Genomic DNA, 21764 nt, shown 5'->3' with positions numbered 1-21764 from the left:
ACGATTTGAAGTTTGTAACATCTATTTTTAAATAAAGTGTTACTCCTGGTGAAATTCTGTGCAAAAACATTCAAAATTCTGTACAAAAAATGTCAGATTTCTGTGCACAAAATTAGCAAATTCTGCAAGTTTTTTTGTCAAAATTTAAACAATATTTTTGCTAATTGCTATCCATATTCCATTTAAAACATTTAAAATAAAATGTTGTCTGGGTATTTTTTTTTCCATCTTGTTGGTTCCAGTTTCTTTTTTCTGCTTTCCTATCATCTGCTAATTCTCCTTCAAGTGGTTGTTATCCATTTGACTTTTCTACTCTCTCCTGTCTATTCCCTCACTACACCTGCTTCAGACATATTGATCATTCCTTTTTAGCTTTTTTCTGCCTCTTTCTTGCAACCCTTCTCCTCATTTTTACTTTTCAACTATCTATTAAATTTCCATCTTTTCTCCCATTCCCCATCTCTTTCCTTCTTCAGCCCTCCATTCCCTTTCATCTTCAATTTACTTCCATTCTCATATTTCTATCCTCTGTTATAACTATCCACTCATTCGTTTCCTTGCCACCCTCAGGTATCTACCATTCTCAGCATCTTCCTTCCTCCACCCTTATAGCCCAGCATCTGCTCTCTCTTCCTTCACTCCCCACCCTTGTAACCTGACATCTCTTCCCTTCTGTGCTCTCCCCCATGATTCAGAATTTCTCCTACTCTCTTTCCTCATTCCCATTCCAGGTATCTCTCCATCACTCCATTCTGCTTCTGGATCCAACATATCCCTCCTTCTCCCCCTTCTTCTTCTGTGTATCTCTCCCTCTTATCCACTCCCATATCTAACACCTCTCTCTCCTTTCCTTGTGCCCTATGTCAAATCTCTCTATCCCTCTCCATGCACCATCTCTCCCTTCCTCCTCTCCATTATGTGCAATTTCATCCTTTCCCCTCACTATGCATGTCTCTCTCCCCTCCCCCTGTGCCAGCATCTTTCCTTCCTCTCCCTCTTCCCTCCACCTATTCTAATAACTTTCCTTCCTCTCCTCCAGTGTAATCTTAGGCTTGCTTCTTTGGGTCTCCGTATCGAGAGTGACTCTAACATGCTGCCTGCCACTAACCCGGAAGCCTCCACTCTGCCGTGACACTTTCGGGTTAGTGTCAGACAGCGTGTGGGAATTGCTGCTGATACCGCAACCCAAAGATGCTGATACAGTCAAGATTCTGTGCAGGAAAAGGGAATCCTACGTGTGTAATTCTGCATTGTGCAGTTGCACAGAATTCTGTCAGGAGTAAAGTGTGTACAAAACAGCTTAGCTACAACTCATTCACTTCATTTGCCAAATTATTGCTTTCAGTGAATAGATCTGCTACATTCAAATTGCTATTGAGCTGGTTTGCATGAGTCTTTAGCTCTCTAGTGATTTGGGGTAATTTCTGTGAATGCCTTCTCACCAGTGGTGTACTGAATGAACTCTGGACAAAAAAAAATTAAGGGTTTATGTATATATATGAAAAATGAATGGAAAAATGGTATTACAATTAGTACTATTATTATTATTATGGGGCATGGTCAGGGGTGGAGCTTGAGTGGGTCTGGGGCAGAGCTTGGGCAGGTCTGGGGTGAGCTTTTGGGGCCCCTCCATACAAAAAAGCATTCTGCTGCCTATGAGTTAGCACATTATTTCTATTTAATCAAAGTAAATACTATGCATTGGTAAACAAACCTCTAAGTACCAGGTTTTGAATGAGAAAATATAAGAATTATTTTCCTGTAAAAGTCTAGCTCTGCACCAATTTCTGGTACTCTGGCAGTAAACCAGAATAGGCCATAAGTAATGACATAATAAAAGTGCAATTCGTAATTGAAGATTTACTGAAACTATTACTGTACTGATTGGTGTCTGAATATACATCTTTTATTAGACTATAAAAAGAACAAAGAGAGCAAAAACAGCAGCATGGTCATATACACTTAGCCACCCTACTCCCAAGGTAGTATCGGTGACCACTGTAGGAAATTTTAAAAAAAGAAGATTTTTGGGAGGACAGGATAGAAAATTAGATAAATAAATAAAATGCTGAAGGAAAGAGTGTGGAGCAAATAAAAATACTTCTGTTTCACAATATGTTCTTTTTAGCAATGCACAGAATGTATGCTAGTGTCGGATGATTGCATGAGATATATTTACATGATTTAAGAGTAGAAACACTATGGGTTCAAATGCAGTTGTCGGTGGGTTTTGGGGGTTGGGGTATTTTTTTGTTGTTGTTTTTCACAAAGCTGGACATGGTGTTTACTAAAACATGTATATTCACTATCACTCTCTGGATAGTCAATGGCAATGAATATATATAGACCACTGACTCTCTGTTAGGTGCCATCGACTCATTCTGGAGTCCAAGCGACTTAATGAAAAGATATCAGTTTTGTGCTAGTCCAGAAAGGTCTGCCAGCATCATCCCCATGGTTGTTTTCAGTGTGTCCAGCCATCTGATTGCAGATCACCCTCTTCGCCTTGCTCCTTCGATCTTCCCAAACATGATGTCCTTCTCAAGTTTCAAGTTCAAGTTTTTATTTATATTTGATGAATCGCTTATTCAAGCTACTAAGTGATTTACAGCTTCATAAAACAGGTTTATATAAGTAAACAAAATAACTTAAAACTAACACTTATGAGACATACACGAAATGTGAAGGATAGGGTGGCAAAGTTACATCTTCATAGTTTAAGAAAAGAGACATCTCTATTGATGGTGTGACCAAAATACGACAGTCATAGCTTCATCATTTGGGCTTCGAGTGACATAGCTGGTTTGATCTCTTCTAGAATTGATTTGTTAGTTCTTCTGGAAGTCCACGTCACACCTAAAATCCTTCTCCAGCCCCAAAGCTCAAATGAGCCAATCTACTTTCTGTCTTGTTTCCGTGGAAGAGCATAATAAAAAAAAAATGTCTAAGTCCCTTTTTGGCCTAAGGTGCTAGACACCCAAAGTCAGCAGCAGGGAAATGTCCATTCTCGAACAAAAATATTCAAAATGTGGTTTCTTTCGAGAATGGCCTACCTGTATGTTCAGGCATTTAATTGCCCAGACCGCTACTACATCTATCTTTAAAACATATTCCCGACCAAAAATTTGCCCAAGTCCCAAACGCTCAAACCAAGACCTTTTAGGCATAGGAGGGGTGAGTTCCTTACCCCCCACAAAGATTACAGCAGGAGGGATGCCCAATTCCTCCTGCTGGACACCCCCGAAGCCACGCACAATGATTGCCTGTTTAGAGACAATCGCTGATTTTACTGCATCCCCCAGTAAGTAGATAATCTCCCCTAATCCTTGCAGTGGTGCACTGTGCAAAATCAGGACCCTTCTGAAATCTAGACATTCTGGATAGCTAACATGACCATTTATTTCTTTCCTCAAAACGGGACAGGACCCCTGGATCCTACACACACACACACACACACAGACCCTTCCCTAGATCCCGGACCCCATTAAATATAGTGCAAAATATAGACAGAAGATATAACTTCTCAAAACTGACACATTTTGATCACTAAATTTAAAATAAAATCATTGTTTCTACCTTTGTTGTATGGTGATTTCTTGAGTCTCTGGTTGTACTTCCTTCTAAGTGTGCATCATTTCTTTCATTTCTTTCTTTCTCTCTCCCTGCCCCCTTTCTTTCTTTTTCCCTGCCCTATTTCTTTCTCTCTCCCTGCCCCCCCCAAGCCCCCCTGCTTCCTCGACGCAGCCTGCTTCCCCTGCCCCCCAAGCCATACCAAGCTACCGTGCTTCCACAATGCACCCTGCTTCCCCTGCCCCCGACGCACCCTCCCCCCACCAAGCTAAGCCACCCTGCTTCCCCGACGCACCCTGCTTCCCCTGCCACCGACGTACCCTGCTTCCCCGACACAGCACCAAGGCATGTGCAGCAACTGCACTGCACAAGCACCAGGCCTACAAGCCTTCCCCCCCCAACGTCAATTCTGACATCGAAGAGGAAGTTCTAGGCCAGCCAATCACTGATGTTGGGGGGGAAGGCTTGTGCCCGGCACTTGTGCAGTGTAGTCGCTGCAGCACCTGACCTGTTGCTGCATGGGAAAAGCAGGGAGACGCAGGAAGAAATCTTGGGCTCCGAAAACAGGACATTTCAGGTGTGCTTCGGAACAACGGGATAAGGCAATTAAAAACGGAATGTATGGTCACGTTATGGATAGCAGGTGTAAATCCTGACATCAGTCTTATGGGACATAGATATACTTTTCTTTTTTGAAATGGGGAATACACATGTATTTTGTGGACCCCTCTAATCCCAATCAAAATATGCCCAGATCACTCCGCTTGCCAGATGCACATTTTTGAATTTTAGATGTGTATTTCTGTTTTGTAAAATTGGGATTTAGACTTTTTTGTATATAATCGTATAAATACTGGTTTATGCTCATCTAAAACTCGAATAGCACTTCCAAAATAAGAACCACAGTTTGGCCAAAAATTCAAGGATAGGAGATTTCTACATTTAGTGGCTGCTGTTATATAAGTCCCTTTAAATATACTAACCCATGTAATTCTACAGTCCATCTTCCTTTCTCTTGTCAACATTCATAGGATGAAAATTGAACTGCTTTATACTCAGGCTGCTATTATGTCAACTGTGAAAGGCAGCAAAAATGGCAATTTTTATTTTTTTTCATAAGTTGATATAGCAATTTACATGATTGATAAAGGGTATGGAAAACCTTTCATATGCTGAAAGATTAGAGAAACTGGGGCTCTTTTCCCTAGAAAAGCAAATACTTAGAGGGGACCTGATAGAGACTTACAAGATCATGAAGGGCATAGAGAAAGTGGAGAGGGACAGATTCTTCAAATTTTCGAAAACTACAAGAATGAGAGGGCATTCGGAAAGATTAAGAGGGGACAGATTCAGAACCAATGCTAGGAAGTTCTTCTTCACCCAAAGGGTGGTGGACACCTGGAATGCGCTTCCAGAGGGTGTAATAGGGCAGAGTACGGTAATGGGGTTCAAGAAGGGATTATATGATCTCCTGAAGGAAAAGGGAATAGAGGGGTATAGATAGAGGATCACTATACAGGTCCTGGACCTGATGGGCTGCCGCGTGAGCGGACTGCTAGGCATGATGGACCTCTGGTCTGACCCAGCAGAGGCACTGCTTATGTTCTTATATTCTTATACACTTAGATGAAATGTCTCTCAAACAGTAAATCGTAGTGGTAGAAAAACAACAAAATATGAAAATGTCACTCGCCAGTAGTGGACTCAATTTCTCAGATCCCCCATTCAATCCAAAAACGTGGAGAAAAAGCCTCAAGAAATACTTTAACACGTAGCAATTATTGATGATTTTTTAAGTGTTGTTTTTGTCATTGGCAAAAAACTCACACCAAACGGAATGTAGGGATCTAGAGAGCTACAAAACCCACTACTGTGCACAGTAAAAATAGTATAATTTTTAATTTTTAACTTTTTATTAAATTTTCAAAAAAGCCCATTGTTCTAAAGGCAAAAAACAGATGAAAGGTAGATAAAAAAGATATAACTTAGCTCTGGCGCCAGAACACTTGCTATTACTTAACCAACTCTGCCGGTATCATACAAACTTCTCTTCTTTTCAACGGCATTCAGGGTTACAGCTCCACCAACGTCATCAGGCCACAGACTCCTCCAGTCAACACTTGGGTTCATAATTCTCAAGCTTTAACTGGTACAAGTGGAGTGCCGCAGGGTTCGGTGCTTGGACCCTTGCTCTTCAACATATTTATAAATGACCTGGAAATTGGTACGACGAGCGAGGTTATTAAATTTGCAGACGATATGAAGTTATTCAGAGTAGTGAAGACACAGAAGGATTGTGAAGACCGGCAACATGACAAACATGTTCGAGAAATGGGTCGCAACATGGCAAATGAAGTTTAATGTGGATAAGTGTAAGGTGATGCATGTCGGTAACAAAAATCTTATTCACGAATACAAGATGTGTGGTGCAGTACTCAGAGAGACCCCCCAGGAAAGAAACTTGGGAGTATTGGTCGACAAGTCAATGAAGCCATCTGTGCAATGCGTGGCAGCGGCGAAAAGGGCGAACAGAATGCTAGGAATGATTAAGAAGGGGATCACAAACAGAGTGGAGAAAGATATCATGCCACTGTACGCCCCCACCTGGAATACTGTGTCCAGCACTACATGAAGAAGGTTGCCGTACATGAAGAAGGACACGGTACTACTCGAGAGGGTCCAGAGAAGAGCGACTAAAATGGTTAAGGGACTGGAGGAGTTGCCATACATTGAGAGATTAGAGAAGCTGGGCCTTTTCTCCCTTGAAAAGAGGAGACTGAGAGGGGACATGATCGAAACATAACATTATCGAAAGATAATGAAGGGAATAGACTTAGTAGATAAAGACAGGTTGTTTACCCTCTCCAAGGAAGAGAGAACGAGAGGGCACTCTCTAAAGTTAAAAGGGGATAGATTCCGTACAAACGTAAGGAAGTTCTTCTTCACCCAGAGAGTGGTAGAAATCTAGAACGCTCTTCCGGAGGCTGTTATAGGGGAAAACACCCTCCAGGGATTCAAGACAAAGTTAGACAAGTTCCTGCTGAACCAGAACGTATGCAGGTAAGGCTAGTCTCAGTTAGGGCACTGGTCTTTGACCTATGGGCCGCGGCGGGAGCAGACTGCTGGCACAATGGGCCGCTGGTCTGACCCAGCAGCGGCAAGTCTTATGTTCTTATGTTCCAGTCAGTGGTGTAGTAAGGGGGACAGGGGGGGGAGTCCACCCCATGTGCCATCCTGGTGAGGGAACATGTACCTATCTTCCTCTTAGCCCTCCCTACTCCTTCCCCCCCACCCCTGCCACACCTGCATGTAGCTTCCCATCCCCTGTACCTCTGTAACATTCCTGGCTCTTCCTCTGACCTGCACCTAGGAAGCGACTTCAGAGGAGAAGCTGACACTAGCATGATAATAGCTTGGGGGTTGCTTCTCGCGCCAGGAATATTACAGAGGTACAGAGGAAGGGAAGTGGTGTGAGTTCAGCAGGAGGGAGCAGAGAAGGAGCATGTGGAAGTAGAGGGGCAGAGAAGAAAGCGGGAGAGTGGTGTTACCACTCTGGTCACCTTTCACCCTCGCTACGCCACTGCCTCCAGTAATATCAATGGGGTTGCTTTACTAGCATGCATTAAATTATACAGGTACTGTAACACTGGCACTATTGGGGGGGGTGGTAAGCATGTTCTTTGCAGGTTCAATGTTAAAACGTCTATTAGCACATAGCAGTCTGATTTCAATTAGCATAGATGCACTTAATACATCCTATTTAGAATGTGCTAAGGCAACTATGCTCACTGCACAATTGTCAGTGCATAGTATGTGCTAACTGCAAGATATTCTCCACCCTTATCTTTGCTCTGTCCTATCTAGTTACCGCTTCCTAACTTAATATCCCCTTAACTTGGGAATTAGTGCATGCTAATCATTAAAATAATGCAAAACCAGTTACCATACTTGAGCACTAATTCACCTATTGACTACCTAATGCACTTTAGTAAAAGGGCCCCTAAGGTGTTTCCATTTGTGTTCAGCAATACTTTATGTAGTTTAAGAATTGGTCTGTCCTTCAGTAGGAAGCTGAAGAGTCCATGTGAATAATATGAAGCTGGGACAGAATATTAAACTGATACTATTTCTGCACAGCTCTGTGTTTAAATGTTGAACAAAATGGTGCATGCAATTATACTGTAATTTTGACAGCCACTTAAATTATGAGTAGGCAGAGTGATATAGTATGTTATTGCATATTAGGGGGCTAAGAACTTGGGGTACTGAGTTTGATTCTCACCAGACATCTTGTAATCCGGGGCAAGTCAATAAGCCTTCCATTGCCCCTAGTATCATAACTTAGACTGTGAGTCTGCTAGGGATAGAGAAAGTTACCTACATATAACATATGTAAACCACTTTGGCTGCATCACAGAAAGGTAATATGTCATATCCACAACCCTTTATCCTTTACTGAATGGAAATGGCACGTGACTTCTAAGACCTCTAATCATAAAATACAACACGAATTATGCATTTTTATGTTTTCTATAGATAAAATCAAGGATCTCTTGCCTGAAGGCTCTGTTAACTCACTTACTACACTGGTTCTAGCCAATGCTGTCTACTTCAAAGGAAAATGGGAAAATAAATTTCAAAAATCACTTACAAAAGAAAGAATCTTCAGACTGAGCAAGGTAAGTAACTACAATTTAGTGTTTCACATCAGATAACTTACAGAAATATCTGCTTGAAGAATATAGCAAAAATCTCTATAGCTCTTCCCTCCCTCCCCTACAAAAAAACAGAAAAAAAAACATTTTATGGGAAATCTTATAAACTGGTGCCAAGAGATATATGGCACTTAGCCACATCAACAGTGCCACTGATTGACAGCTAGGCACCTAAGCTCTGCTCCATAAGGTAGTGCCTAAGTGCCATAGCACTTAACTGGTGTGTCTCCCAGTTATGTGTGCAGTTTATAGACTACTATGGGGCTAATTTTTCAAAAGATATAAAGTCTCAAAAGTGGCATAAATGAGCATTTGGATGTTTGGTTTGCTAACATGACCAAATTGCCATTTTCAAGACCCCTATCCTTGGATGGTTTTCTTTGCTGTTTATTTGCCCTAAGTCTAAACCTTAAGGGGGCATGTTGGGGGAGGTGTTGTGGGAGGGATTAGATTTATGGTTTGGATGTTTTTCTGCAAATAAAAGAACAGTGCAGAAAAAGTTCAGGGCAAATCTCGGACGACTGAGACTAGACCTGTTTCAATAACGAATAAGTGCCAAAAAAGATGGTCAAACTATTAGAGTAGCAAGCAGATCTGTGGAGTAGTCTGGTGGTCAGTGCAGTGGACTGCAGAGAAGGAGAACCAGGCCTGCATCCCACCCTAACTAGTACATTTGCGGTGAAGAGTGTGAGCCTTTCAAAACCCACATATAGGTGACACCTGCAGGCATAAGGGCTATTGGGGTGGTATATAGTTGGGTACAGTAGGTTTGGGTCACATTTTGGAGGGCTCACCATACAATGTAAGAAGATTATGGTGAGATGTGTACCTGGGACCTTTTGTGTGAAGTTCACTGCATTGCCCCCTAGGCTGCCTTATTGCTCTTCTGGGATGTCTATGTGGACATTCTGCTAAGACTGGTGATTCCTCCTACGTCCCAATGGATGAATTTTGTGCATTTTTTCTTTGGACATGTTTTTTTAATGGTTCAAAAATGGCCATTTGGAGGGGAGGGGAAGATAGACGCTTTTTCTGGTTTCAAAATGGTTATTTTCTTTACTGGATATATGGCCATTTTTCCCAAAATGTCTAAATTTGGATTTAGATGTCATATTGAAAATGCCCCTCCACATATTACACATGTTACTTGGCTCATTTAAGTTCTCCAGGTTACACTTGCCATTGGCATGGCATAAAGGGCCTGATTCAAAAAACGGCGTATAAGTTAGGTGCTGCTAGGTACCTTAGTCGCGGATGCCTAACTTAAATCCATGGGAAACCTAATTTTTTTAAATTGGTTAAATGATATTATAAACTGATTTTTAATTGATAATTTGAGTTGTGCACGGATATCCTTTCAGCACCTAGTGACGCCTAAGTCGAGGCACCCTCTGGCACCTGACGATGCCTACCTGAAAAGTAGGCATGGATAGGGGCGGAGAATAGGTGTGGCGCTAGGAGTCCAAATTAGGCGCTGGTAAATTAAGCCAAGTAAAACTTGGCCTAATGTACCAGCATCTACCTCTAGAATGCAGGGCAGGGTTAATTTGTCGAGGGCCCCTAGGCACACAAGTACACTGGGCCCCCTGCCCCGCCCCACCCCACCATGCACTCAGGTGGAAACAGGAAGCTGTGTCAAATGGAAGCTTTGGGCAAGCAGCACCGCTTGCACAATTACAGTTCCTGTTGCCTTTCTTACCCGCGTTGCTTGCTTGTCTTACTTTCCTTCGATGGGAGGGGGCTGCATTGCCGATTGGGGTGGGGCCCATGTTGCCAATCGGGGGGGGGGCATGCATTGCCGATCAATGCTGGAGGGGCCCATCGCCATTTGGAAAAAACAATGTTGATGCCTTCCTTCATTGGGCCCCCCTGACCATTTCGGGCCCTAGGCACGTGCCTACTTGACCTATTGGTTAATCCTGCGCTGCTAGAATGTCCAGCCATGCCTAAGCATGCCTAGGCACCACTAAACATGATTCTATAAGTGGCACCTAGTGTTTGATTGTCAGCCATGCCAACCAGCACCTAAATGTTAGGCGCAATTAGGCACCATTTATAGAATCAGGCCCAAAATGTACAGTACTCCCCCGATATTCGCAGGGGTTCCGTTCCAGGAAACCCCGCGAATGTCGAAAAACCACAAATATGGTTTTTAGGCAGGGGAGACAAGAGAGGGCAGCCGGAGCGCCGGCGTGTGAAGGAAATCACTCACGGTATGCTCCGACCGCCTCTTCCTGTACTAAAGTTTGGCCTCACCAATCAGGAGCTGTTTTGACATGCAGCTCCTGATTGGTGAGGCCCGACTTCAGTACAGGAAGAGGCGGTCGGAGCATACCGCGAGTGATTTCCTTCACTCGCCGGCGCTCCGGCTGACCTCTCCTGCCTCTCCAGCTGCCCTTTTCTGCCTCCCCTTCGCAGTCAGAAAATACCATGAATGACCGGGACCATGGACCACGAATTCGCGGGGGAGCACTGTACACCTAAACATGCGTGCATCAATGCTGACTTATGCTGGTATTTTATAATTTTTGTGCCATAATATTGTTACAGAATTGATGATAAGGGCACAGCATTGGAGCACCTCAGCTTAAGTGCCACTTTATCATCCTGCTTATTTTTTTGTCTCTTCTTTCCCTCTTCTCTGGTACTGCCTCTGTCTCTCTCTCCTATCTGCTTCCTAAAGCTCTTTGGATCCAGCTGACTACATCTCATGCTTGTTAGTCATCTGCCATCCAAAAGTGCAGACACTATTTCTGGCCCTTTGAGGACTTGTGAAGCCCACTTTTGCATTTGTCTAGGTTGGAAATGGGATGTTCAAATCAAGACATTCACAATTTCCTGGCTATTTTACAACAAGCTCACTGAATGTGGATTCTTTTGTGAAAGTTCTAAAAGTTTATGTCCACAGGAAATATAGTAAATCACTCAGCAGCTTCTATGTGCAAATGCCAATTTTGACATGTGTAAGTACTGGCAGTTCTATGTGTAAGCAGCAGTTGTTTACACATATGACAGTATCTAATTAAGGAGCCAAGCTTCTAAATCAAATATTTATGGCCATTTAAATAACCAGAGGGTTAACCACAAGTTCCCTTCCCCCCATCACTCCTCTGAAGCTCTATTCCAAAACAAGCAATTGTCTGACACATATACGTCTCAGAAGAGCTGACAAAACTGATGGAGATTTTTTTTTTTAATAGATGTGTATTTCCATGCAAGATTGCAAATACATGTATAATTTTTGGACTGCTGAAAACCATGCCCAGAGCACATGCTCATTGAAGCTGTACAAGTGAGTCATGTTTTCACTCTATAAAAAATTACAAAGACCAAGGGACATTCAATGAAGTTATAGGGAAACGTACTTTTAAAACCAATAGGAAGAAATGCTTTTTCTCTGCAACTCATTGCCAGAGGATGTGGTAACAATGGTTAACATAGATGGGTTTTAAAAAGGTTTGGACAGGTTCCTGGAAGAAAAGTCCTTAGTCTGCTATTGAGACAGACATGGGGGGAAGCTACTGCTTGCCCTCGGATCAATAGCATAGAATGCTGCTACTATTCAGTTTTCTGTTAAACAATCGGATCATTATTCAAGTTATCCAACCCACAACAATAATCATCAAGAAAAAACAGGGGGTTAATACGGATAATTTATACAACATCTAATTTAATAGATTCATTTACTACACATCAATGTCTGACTACTTCTTGTGAATACTTAATTATCACTAAGACCATTTTTTTGTGTAATATACAAACCAACCATACTATCAGTGTATTGACCTGCTGTGTAAATTAAGAGGTTGAAGTATCATAAAGGATGTATGGTTCTCAGTAAAGAGACCTCTTATAACTTGGATGTTATTTCAAGTCTTCATCCTGAATGCATGTAATGTAATGTAATCATTTACTTCAAACCTCCTTCCTACCTTAAAAATTTGTATTTAATAATATTTAGTTAGAGTAAAAGACTAATAAACTAAGGGTGCATAAACCTGTCCCTATCTTTTATTTAAATCAATTAATAAATATATGTTATTAACTTAATTTACTTTATGATGTTCTATCATTCAGTCCATCAAATGTATTTTTATATTTTTGTATTAAAGAAGAACAGCAACACTTATCTTAGTGGCTTCCTAGCCAGGACCAGCATTGGTGGGTTTATGAGCTACCCGACGCTCAAACTGTTTTAGAGCGTTTCAGCTATTAGTTAACCTTCATCGGGGGAAAGTAAATTAAGTTAACAACATATATTTATTAATTGATTTTAATAAAATATAGGGACAGGTTTATGCACCCTTAGTTTATTAGTCTTTTACTCTAATATTATATCTAAATATTATTAAATACAAATTTTTAAGGTAGGAAGGAGGTTTGAAGTAGAGCTTCAGAGGAGTGATGGGGGGAAGGGGACTTGTGGTTAACCCTCTGGTAATTTAAATGACCATAAATATTTGATTTAGAAGCTTGGCTCCTTAATTAGATACTGTCATATGTGTAGATTTAAAAACAACTGCCAATACTTACACATGTCAAAATTGACTCTTGCACATTCAGTTTTCTGTCAGGTACTTGTGACTTGGATTGGTCATTGTGGAAACCAGATACTGGACCAGATGGACCATTGGTCTGACCCAGTATGGCTATTCTGATATTCTTATGTTCTTATCCCACAATATTTGCATGTATACATAGCATTTAAAAGACAGTATTTCCATATGCATGCCATTTACATATGTAAACCCTGCACAAGACTTCTAAAATGGCTTCTTATATACATCTTAACTCCTAAAGACAGACATTTAAGATGACTTTAGCTTGAACATAACTGTGAGGGTGTTTTCAAAATGTCATTGGCTATTGTTACTTTGTCCCATCTCAATTTCAGAACAATTCTTAAAGTTCTAAAAGTTTTTAAAGAATTGTATATAAGAACATAAGAAGTTGCCTCCGCTGAGGCAGACCAGAGGTCCATCTCGCCCAGCGGTCCACTCCCGTGGCGGCCCATCAGGCCCACTGCCTGAACAGTGGTCTCTGACTAAATTTTATAAATTACCTCTATCCCTATAATCTTACCTCTATTCTATGTAATGGTGGTAAGAAGATAATTTTATGGTGCCTGGAATTTCACTTCATCCATAGTTATTGAAGCCATTCTCCTGTATAAATGTATCACTTTATCTGCTGTGCTGACCCTGAAAAAAATAGGAAACTAGTTTCATTTGAGCATTCAGATCACTTACTGTTAACTATGGTAAGACAATTAACACGTAAGAACATACGAATAGCCTTACTGGGTCTATCTAGCCCAGTATCCCGTCTTCATGGAAACCAATTCAAGTCACAAGTACCTGGCAAAAACCCAAATAGTAGCAGCATTCCATGCCACCAATCCAGGGCAAGCAGTGGCTTCCCCCATGTCTGTCTCAAGAGCAGACTATGGACTTTTCCTCTAGGAACTTGTCCAAACCTTTTTTTTTTTTTAAACCAGCTATATTAACCACTCTTACCACATCTTCTGTCAACACATTCCAGAGTTTAACTGTTCTCTGAGTGAAAAAAAATATTTCATTCTGTTGTACAATAATTTCTCTCTGTTTTCATCATATTTATATAGACAACAAGCAAACCAGTGCAAATGATGTACAAGAAAGACAAATACAACATCTACCATGATGATTCTCTAGAAACCATGATTCTTGAGATGCCATATGATAATAATGGCCTCAGCTTATTCATAATGCTCCCTAATGAGATCCATGATAATTCCACTGGTCTGGAAAAGGTAAGCGATCTTTTGGAATCAGAATAGAATTAAAGGTTATTTTTCTATAAACGGCACACAAATTTTCACACACATAATTATGTATGATCCTGAGATAAGTACTACTAAATCAACGTTAGTGAAGTGGATAAATGTAGATCATATAAAAAACAAAAACTGCTCCACTCTGTTAGCTAAGAAAGAAAAAGCCTTAGGTTTGTTTAGGCAGGCAAACGTGCTCAAGCCTCCTCCACCCACATCATTGGCTACAAAAAACTTCCGTAAAGACTTTACACTTGCCGCTAGGCTAAATTTCAGCTTGGGACACAAATCGCCTAATAAGCAATGTTATAAAAAGTGTTGAAGCGGAAGAAATCACGTAAGCAAACAACACATATTGTGTGAAGAAGTGGGGTGCCAGAAAGCCCTGAAGAAGTGGTAGTGATCCGTGAAACGTTGGCTTTTGAGAGACGCCACGTTTATGTTTCTACACTTTTTATAACATTGCTTATTAGGCGATTACTCTTAGCTAACAGAGTGGAGCAGTTTTTGTTTTTTTGTATGATCCTGAGATAAACACACAACTAAATTGGCTAACGGCCAATTAGCACCAGTAATTGGGGTGCTAATAATCAATTGCTGGTGCTAATTGGCAACATTTTGGATTTTCGTGTTCAGCATGCTACACGCTGCTCTATAAAGATCTACACACAAATCGTATAGCATGCAACTGAAAAAGGGATGTGGCCATGGGAGTAGACTAGTCATGGTATATTGTGCTCAGCATTGTAGAACACCAGGGAACCATGTCTAACTTATGTGCCAGGATTTACACTACGTTTTAATTAGTATTAAACAACTACAGACAGTACAGAACACAGCTCTCAGACTCATCTATTCGCTAGGAAAATATGATCACATCACCAATGCCTATCTAGACTCTCACTGGCTACCGATACGAGCAAGAACCCAATTCAAACAATACTGTCTACTATTAAAAGTACTAAACGGAACTGTACCTATCTACCTAAACAACCGCCTACACCGAAACCTTTCACCCAGAATAAGGAGAACCCAGATCCCGTTCACCTACCCCCCACTCAAAGGCACTAGACGCAAAAAACTATATGACAACCTACTTGCTACACAGGCGGCGAAACTTGACCCCACCATCTCCAAGCTGCTGATCACAACTACTGACTATAAAGCGTTCCGAAAAGATATCAAAACCATACTATTCAAAAAAAAACATCCCAACAACCTAATCTCTCCTCATTTCCTATCCCTACCGCACTTTCCTTGCAATTCCTCTCTTTCAGGCAACATCTAATCAAGTCTCTATGACGATTCTTCAATACATACCCGGAAACATTGTAACCACTAAATATCTCAAAACGTCCAATACCTCTACTTATAAACTGAATCTAGCTTTCTGTAATGTAAAGTTATGCTATGTAAAATAATGTAAAGTTATGTAAGTACTGTAAGGTAATGTAAAGTAATGCAAAGTAAATCTACGTAAAGCTATGTAAAGTAATGTATGAAAAGTTATGTAAAGTAAGGTATGCAAAGTTTGTAAAGTAATGTAAAGTATTGTATTGTCATCGCCTGGAAATGACCAGCCATCTTTTAATGTAATCCGCTTAGAACCGCAAGGTACAAGCGGAATATAAATCACTAATGTAATGTAATGTATAAATCCTCATGCCCAAAGTTTGGTGTGGAAATTGGGTCTAAGGGCCATATTCTATAAACCGTACCTACATTAGGCGCCAATAGATACCCTAATTGCAGCCGCCTAGCACACCTAAGCTCAGGATCTGTGCTTTTTATTTTTTAATTGGTGTAGTAATTGACCACATCGATTTTCAGCCAATCAAAAAAACCCCAAAACCATGCAACAATTTAAGAGTTTGGCGCCAAACTCTTAGGACACCTAGCAAAGCCGAAGTGGAGGCGCCCTCCCATGCCTAAGGATGCCTAACAATGCCTATCTTAAACAGTAGGCATGATTATGGGTGGAGAATAGGCGTGGTTGAGTTAGGTGTCATTAGGTGTCTGACATAGGCGCCACTGAATTAGGCGGGCCTAATGGAGCAGTGCCTATGTCCAGGACACCTAGCAACACCAAAGTTTACTGAGGAGCCGCTATGCGTGATTCTATAAATGGTGCCTAGCAATCAAGCGATGCAGTTTATAGAATCAGGCCCAATGGAAGAGGGAGACAGGGTTGAGGGGTGGGGGATGCAAGAGAGATGCTGAACTCACAGATGGAGAGAGGGAGCTATGCCAGACTATGAGAAGGGGGGCAGAGGATAGTGAAGGAGAAATGCTGGACCTAGGGTATGGGAGGAAGGTAAGTGAAGGGGAGGGACAGAGCACAGACAGGAGATACTGTGCATGGAGTAAGAATAGAGAAAGGGAAAGGCTGGAAAAGAAATGGATAGGGTCACTAAGAAAGCAGATGCTGAACAGGAGCACAGAAGAGAGATGCTGGAGAAGAAAGGCTATTGTGTTACAGAGGCCATTTTGTTAAGGGCTTTTTTAGTTACAGGGCTATTTTATTACACAGTTATTCTGTTGGGGCCATTTTGTCAGAGCTACTATGTCAGGGTGCCAAACTATACACATACCTGGATCCCAAGGGGCATGCCTTAAAAAATGTAGTGTATGGAAAATCAATTTAACTTGCTTTAAAACTACAAATTAACAAGGGTAAGTTGACTTGTACATATTAAAAAGTTCTAATGCATGCTAAAAAAAAAAAAAAAGTAACACAAATATGTAAAATAAAAATACATCTGACAACTGGGAAAAAGGCTAAAAATGTTAACAAACCAAAAATGATTTCCTGTGCACATCTCTTGATATGGGTGTTTATAGTATTTTGCCCACTTTTGTGTTTTTACATAGTTGGTGTATAAAGGCACTGTAATAGCCGAGTCTGTGAATCTTTGAACACACCTAACATATTGTCACTTGTAATGGAGTTATGTAGGGTGTTTAAAGTGACCCACTCTTCAAACATGTAAGGGCATACAGTACTGCATACAGTTTAGGATGATTTGCTTAGGATGAGTGTCTAATAGGAAAAAATACCTCTCTATTTTGTTTAACTGCTAGTTTGCCAACGAGAGCTGTAGTTCTTACCCTATTTAGCAAATTGCCCTATGGTTAAACCTGGTCTGTCTGAGAATATATATAATGGTTGCAAAATAATCCTACTTCACTGCATAAACTCTGCAATATAAATAATTCAGGTTTTGTATACATATGATGGATTTTATTTATTTATTGCCTCTGTAGTTGGAAAGTGAATTGACGCTAGAAAAATTATTGGAGTGCACCAGTCCAAATGTGATGGAAAAGGTTACTGTGGAAGTCTATCTGCCCAAGTTCAAGCTCGAAGAGGCAAACGACCTTAGGGAAACTCTGAGTCTCATGGGAATGAGCGACGTCTTCAGTCAGGATAAGGCCAATCTGTCAGGAATGTCTACAGGAAACGATCTGTACTTGTCCAAAGTGTTTCACAAGGCCTTTGTGGAAATTAATGAGGAGGGAACAGAGGCTGCAGCCGCAACGGGTGCTACCGTGATGAGGCGAAGTAGAGAGATCACTGTAAAGTTTCAGGCAGATCACCCTTTCCTCTTTTTCATCATAAAGAAGAAAACCAATACCATTCTCTTCAATGGCAGATGCTGCCGTCCATAGAGCAAGCAGCATTTCCTTATCCACACAAGCACCTGTGCTACCTGCACACTGCCTGAGTCTTATATAGTATCCAGTGGCATAGTAAAAAGGGTGAGGGTATTCCGCCCAAGACATAGGCCCTCTTTTACTAAGGTGCGCTAACCATTTTAGGAATGTTTAGCACGTGCTAAATCAACCTATGCGCTAACCGCTAATGCGTCCATAGGATAACATGCACCCATTAGTGTTTAGCGTGTGCTAATATATAGCATGTGCTAAAAAGCATAGCGCACCTTAGTAAAAGAGGGGGTTAGTCTTGGTAAAGGCACCAGCACCTGTCCTCCTCTCCGCCCCGCTCCTTCCTGCCCCTCCCCCCACCATGCGTGTGCGCGCCCCTTCCTTTCCCTCATACCTTTTTAATTTTCCCTGCATGAACAGCATTACGAACTTGCCGCCCGCATCTGTGGTCACCTCTCTCTGACGTCACTTCCAAGCCCCGCGCCTAGGCAGTGACGTCAGAGGGATAACCGACATAGATGTGAGCAGCAAGTTAGTGAGGTTGCTCGCACCTGGAAAATTTAAAAGGTACACGGGAAGGGGCGAGTGCACGGGAGGGGGGGGGGAAGGAGCAGGGGGGAGGAGAAGAGGGTGGGGGAGGGGCACCATTTGCTCTCGCTACGCCACTGACAGTATCCATACACCTCATGTACATTGTTTCCATTTCTCTATTTTTCCACAAACCACTATAAATGAGAACAAATGATTATGCCAAAGCAATAATAAGGATATTTAACTAGCTCAAAAGGAGTATCTGAAAAGGTTAACACTGGGAAAAACATTCATAGAAATAGGTGGCCGAGGTCTGCCTCAACTTACAGTCTATGCACTGGGCAGAATTAATAATTTATTTATTTTTTTTAACCCATCCTGCTGCACCTTTCTGAGCTTTTCAGGTGGTAATTTCTAAAAATATTTGATATGGTGAAATGGCCTGAATAAAAATTGCATTTCTCCAATATGGCTAACAGTCTCCCTGGTTATAGATGTGGGTAAAAGATGTGCTTTCTGTGGGTATACTTAGGATGTGGAATGTCTGTATCTGCACTTTTTCATTCTCTTCCTCACCTGTGCCAATAGTAAAAGGATAATTTTCATTGTCTACTTTCCACTTCCTAATTTTTAGAAAAAAATCATATAGGTAGCCTCTTTTAAAATTTAAAACCTGGCCTATTTATGAATTGCCCCATGTGTTCTTCTAATACAGGAATATCAACACTAAAGTCTAACCAAACCAGAACAATGAGAATAATACGATAAAATAATGCTATAATTTTCTAAATCCCATGTAAAACATGTTTTGTACCCCAGAATACAGGTATGAAGGGCCATATTCTATATATGGCACCCAAAAAATAGGTGCCAACTATAATGGCATTTAATGCAATTCTGTAAAAGGTACGTGAACCTTATAGAATCGTGCTAAGTACTAGTGCGTGTCATGGCTTTTAGGCACACTTGCAAACATAAATGCCAATTAAAGTGCCACTTACTCATGAAAATGCACTGGCCTGGATGAAGAATTGTCCTTATAAGGTTCTATTTTTAAGAGTTTTTCCATAGGCACAGAAAGAGAATAACCCTTGTAGTGCTCATATTAGGATTAAATTGCCCAGTGAAAAAGAAGCAAGTAGTGACAACCTTTCTTGTAGATGCCCAAGTTGTAGTTCAGCACTTAGCTATTGTAAAATCGTTCAACAGGTTGGATACTTTCTTGCTTCCTCTACTTCCACTGTTCCCTCTTAAGCTGGACAGAAGTCCTCCAACAGCATTGCTGCCAGTGAGGGGGGGGGGGGGGTGTGATTTAGTACACTTCTATCTCGTCATTCGCGGGGGATACGGGCAGAGCCGGACTGCGAATGCCGAAAAACCGCGATTATCTGGCTCTGACCCACCCCCACCTCCCTGCCGCCTTCCCGGCCTTACCTGGTGGACTAGGGGGCTTTCGGGGCAGGAGAGATCTTCCTACGCTCCTGCCCCGTGCAGATCGCCATCAGGAAATTGCTGTAGGGAGTTCCCGACATAGTCTCGAGAGGGAGAATTAGAAGTCCTTGAGCATGCGCAGATGCATGCTCAAGACAGGCAGAAGCCAGAAGATCTTCTAGGCACCAGCACGATCTGTACCTGCGTGCCAGTTCCAGACAGGGGGAGGAGGGGGGGGTAAGTTTAAGTTGTTCGGGCGGGGGGGGCGGGTTCACGTGGGGGGGGTGCCGGTTGGAGCGAGGGGGCCTTTGCGAGCGGGGGGGAGAGATCGGGGGGGGGGGTGCTCGCAAATCGAGTCAACACTCGGCTTGCGAGTCAAAAGTTTGCTGAGTGTTTTGCTCATCTTGCAAAACACTCGCAAACCGGGTTACTCGCAAACCGAGGTTTGACTGTACTTCAATAAAAGTAGTGCATTTATATCATTCAAACTACCCTGCACTCCTTTATCAAATACATTCACGTCTTCATAGCACACCTGCATAACTAGCTATACACAGCAGAAAATAAAGGACCACACGAAATTCCAGGATTTTTAATCCCAATACTTACTAAAGAAGGGAAACTCAGCAAATGCATCCATGGCAACTCCCCTCCTCTGTGTAATATATTGTTTCATTCCCAGCAATGACCCAGTCATGAATTGTGGCAACCGAGACTCCTATCGAGCAGAAAGTGAGATGATTGATTTAGATTTATTTTTCTCAAAAGGAGATCACAGCAAAAGTATTCTGATAAACTTAAATTTTAATTCACTATTATTCTATACCTTAAAGCAGTGTATCGCAAAAGGCACAGTGGCGTGCCCCGAAGAGAATCCGGGTGAGCCACGAGAGATTCCAGAATTTTACTTTATTTTTAAAAGTTCCCTTCATAAGTATACACTAGAATAGATGACATGTACGTCACGTACGCAAAAGTGTTGATGTTATTAGCACCTGTGTGCATAAGGATACAACCGTTGTTACAATTACCTATACATAGCTTAATGTAAATCATATTTATTAAATTTCAAATACAAACAAAATAGTAAAAAAAAATTGTTTCAAATGCAAGAAGAAAATCAACATTTACAGAGTTAATATATAATAAACATTATCACTAAAAGCAAATATACCCAATTCCCTCCCCCTTTCCCCCATTTTAGAACTGTAATTACATATTAAATAATATGCGACTGCGAGTAGCTTAAAGAACTTTAAATGAATAACTTTCAAATTTCATTTTTTGTTGGTTTTGTAATTTTATCATTTCAATTATAAGGTGCCGCAAAAAACATTGGCTCCTTTTAGTGTGCCGGAGCTAAAGAGGTTTGAGAGATACGACCTTAAACTATTGGGTTCCTTTATAATTTACTGGAAAGCGATTGAGATTGTACATACAGAAAAGTTCCTGAACAAATCAAGTTGATGTCAAAGGGCTCCTTTTACTAAGCCGCGCTAACGGTTTTAGCGCGCGCGCCAGATTAGCACGTGCTAGCCGAAAATCTACCGCCTGCTCAAAAGGAGGCGGTAGCGGCTAGCGCGCGGGGCAATTTAGCACGCGCTATTCCACGCGTTAAGACCCTAGCGTAGCTTTGTAAAATGAGCCCAAAGAGTCAAGCTTGGCCATGGTAGTTGAAAAAGTTGCAGATGTTATACACATGGATAAATGAAATATTACAAAAGGCCAAGGGTTTCGTTTTATTTTTTTTTTCATATGAAAGATTTTATTTGCGCTGATAATTAGCTATTTAGCTGTCTACTTTTTATTCTGATGAAGCTTATTCTTATCAAAATGATTATGTATAGTAAATCACCTCTGTATGCAGAATCCTACTAGATGGAACAAAAATGTTGTATTATTAATCCATGTCTAGACGTGAAAGGATTAAAATAACCAGTGAATACAAAACCGTGCAACAGGAGAGGTGCATACGAAACAATCGCTTGGGATGAATCCAAAATCCGCAAGATAAAATAAAATAAAAGGGGGAACACGTC

At 41.4% G+C, this 21764-nt stretch overlaps 1 protein-coding gene across 1 annotated transcript in view; it reads left to right on the top strand.

Moving 5' to 3' along the window:
• The window catches only part of LOC117356043 (serpin B10-like), a 71509-nt gene extending 53510 nt beyond the window's left edge, over window positions 1-17999 (top strand). Inside the window, exons 7-9 of the mRNA XM_033935298.1 lie at window positions 8107-8249; window positions 13909-14076; window positions 17362-17999. Coding sequence (XP_033791189.1) covers window positions 8107-8249; window positions 13909-14076; window positions 17362-17766 — 716 coding nt within the window. The 3' untranslated portion in view covers window positions 17767-17999. The remainder of the gene's footprint in view (window positions 1-8106; window positions 8250-13908; window positions 14077-17361) is intronic.
• The last annotated feature ends 3765 nt before the right edge of the window (window positions 18000-21764 follow it).

The sequence above is a fragment of the Geotrypetes seraphini genome, chromosome 2 (assembly GCF_902459505.1).
Source record: "Geotrypetes seraphini chromosome 2, aGeoSer1.1, whole genome shotgun sequence".
Taxonomy (NCBI): domain Eukaryota; kingdom Metazoa; phylum Chordata; class Amphibia; order Gymnophiona; family Dermophiidae; genus Geotrypetes; species Geotrypetes seraphini.
Note: the sequence above shows the minus strand (reverse complement) of the source record. Positions and strands in the feature narration are given on the sequence as shown.